This window comes from Marmota marmota, unplaced genomic scaffold (assembly GCF_001458135.2).
Source record: "Marmota marmota marmota unplaced genomic scaffold, marMar, whole genome shotgun sequence".
Classification (NCBI taxonomy): Eukaryota; Metazoa; Chordata; class Mammalia; order Rodentia; family Sciuridae; genus Marmota; species Marmota marmota.
The window spans coordinates 17,659,280-17,661,588 of record NW_025999880.1 but is presented as its reverse complement, the minus strand read 5'-3'; the positions used below and the strand labels follow the sequence as shown (position 1 = coordinate 17,661,588).

The 2,309-nt window shown below is 40.1% G+C and overlaps 1 protein-coding gene across 2 annotated transcripts in view; it reads right to left on the bottom strand.

Moving 5' to 3' along the window:
• The window catches only part of LOC107150789 (keratin, type I cytoskeletal 27), a 5,107-nt gene extending 3,761 nt beyond the window's left edge, over positions 1 to 1,346 (bottom strand). For both annotated transcript variants that reach the window (XR_007343369.1, XM_015495909.2), the window contains exons 1-2: positions 866 to 1,346; positions 286 to 368 (exon numbers count right to left, since the gene is read on the bottom strand). Coding sequence is in view for 1 of the 2 variants with exons in the window: in XM_015495909.2 (XP_015351395.1) it covers positions 286 to 368; positions 866 to 1,309 (527 nt within the window). In the remaining variant the exon portion in view is untranslated. The remainder of the gene's footprint in view (positions 1 to 285; positions 369 to 865) is intronic.
• Positions 1,347 to 2,309: the final 963 nt, after the last annotated feature.

The following is a 2,309-nucleotide window of genomic DNA, read 5'->3' as shown; positions in this document are numbered from 1 at the left end:
TATATATATATATATATATATATATATATATATATATATTTATTTATTTATTTATTTATTTGAAGGAAGAGAATGAAAATAGTCAAAATCCTCTTCCCTGTGACTTTTTCATTTGTGTTAGCCCCCCAATTTCCCAAGTGATATGTGCTATTCCGCTAGCCACTCCAGTTATGTATAAGCTTCAAAACAAATAAACAAAAGAAGAAAGCAGACCTCACAAAACCTAAAAAAAAGGGGGTGTTTCTTAAGAGAACTTTTTGTGTGTTTCTCTTTAGCTCTACTTACTTCAGTCTGAAGTCATCAGCAGTTAGTCTCGCGTTATCATTTTGCAGGATAACATTGGCATTACTTGTAGTTGCAGCAATTATCTGATAAATGGAGAGTTAAGAGTGAGGAAATTTTTTAAAAAAATCAAATTTCTTTGAATAAGGTTCCCTATGAAACTGTGGTAGTATTTATGGCAATATTAATGGCACCTGTATCTAATAATAAGGTAATTGTTTTGCATATGGGAAATTGAAGTATGTTCTCTTTTATTCCCCATTCTATCCTAAAAAACAAAACAAAACAAAACAAAAAACTCTTTCCATGGGAAAGATTATAAATACAAAGTTGGAGACACTCACTGGCCAGATTGTGATATTTTAATATTACTAAAAACATACATGCATACCTAAAACCAGATGATGGTTGGGCCATGTTCAAAGATCAGAATTTTAATAGAAATTATTTTAATCTTGATAAGGAACTACCAAAATTTAGAAGCCGAGCTCAAAGTCCTGTCGTGACAGCTTACACATCTGTGTGTATATGTGTGGCTAATTACTCTCATGAATTTTAACACCCATAACATTATGTTTCTTACCTGGTTCCTAAGGTCATCGATTATTGGAAAGTATCTGCTGTAATCATGATCAAGACCTCGGCAAGAACCAGGTCCAAATTTCTCATACCACCCCTTGATCTTCTGTTCCAGGTCAGCGTTGGCCTCCTCTAGTGCTCGAACATTCTCCAGGTAGGAGGCCAAGCGGTCATTGAGGTTCTGCATGGTCACCTTCTCATTGCCAGAGAGGAGGCCGTTTTCGTTCCTGGTGAAGGTAGCACAAGAAGCACTCCCCCCGCCCAGCACTCCACCATAGCCTCCTGCCGCTGAGCTGCCCCCAAAGGCACAAGAGAAGCCACTTCCAATGCCTGGCACACCGCATGCATTTCCGGCCCCAAAGCTGGCTTCCCCACCAGAGAGCCTCACGGAGCCTGCACCCCCACAGGAGCCCAGCCGTCTGGATGAGGAAGAAAAGCGCACAGACATGATGCCCACACTGGAGCGTTGCTCTAATGGCGAGACTGTCCTACTCAGTTCAGTTTGCTTTATATACACATCATCAGGGTGTTTCTTGATGAACTTTGCTACTCATAGCAAAATGGTGTTTGCCAGCTCATTGTGAATTATCCATAATTGGGTGATGTTTTTTAATGAACGTCTTTACCTGTGTCCATTTCCGTAGGTGGATAGTTAGTACCTTGAGGTTATTTGTTATCTCTGGAATGGGGCAGGGTGGAGTATTATCAAGGTTATTAAAGGGATACTTTTCCAATTTAGTGTGAGTAACCCTTCCTGTCTTCCATGTTTTAGGAATATAAAATTCCTATATGAATAAAACAGTGTGATAGACCAATTTCTCTTTCCCTTCCCAAACCAACAACATTGCATTTTCTCCAGAAGGCAAAGCATCGTAGTCATGGCTTTCTATCAGATATGTTGAAAATAATGTCAAGACCATGGACCCATGAGAGGGAGAAGGCCAGGTCCTCAGAGAAAACTGAGGAACTAAATGGGATCTTCTTTGGAGACAGAAAGTCTTTCTTGATCCTTATCCCTCCTTTCGTCTCCACTGGCTTTCTGTCTAAGCTCCGTTGCTAATCAGGTTGAGTAAGGGGATTGGGTAACCTGTCTGTGCCTCAGCTTCCCCAGCTGTAAAAGAGGGATTATATGTTAGCTTCTATAGTCCCTTCTCACCTCTACATTTCTCATTTTGCTACATTTCTTCCTTTCACTCTTTCTGGAATACTTTTCTGCATATTCTTTCTTCCTCTTCACTTCCTACTGTTTCCTGATTTTGCTCCCCACTACTTTAGAGAGTTAGTGATTAAGATCACTGATCACTGCACATAGCTGATCCACTCATTGTTCCTTATGGTGATTCTCCTGCAGCCTCTTGGTTGATTGAGCTTCAGTTGCTTTCTGAGATTCTTCTATATCTCTGGTCGCTTCCATTCATAACTTCTGAGTCCTACATTTTGTCATTCCT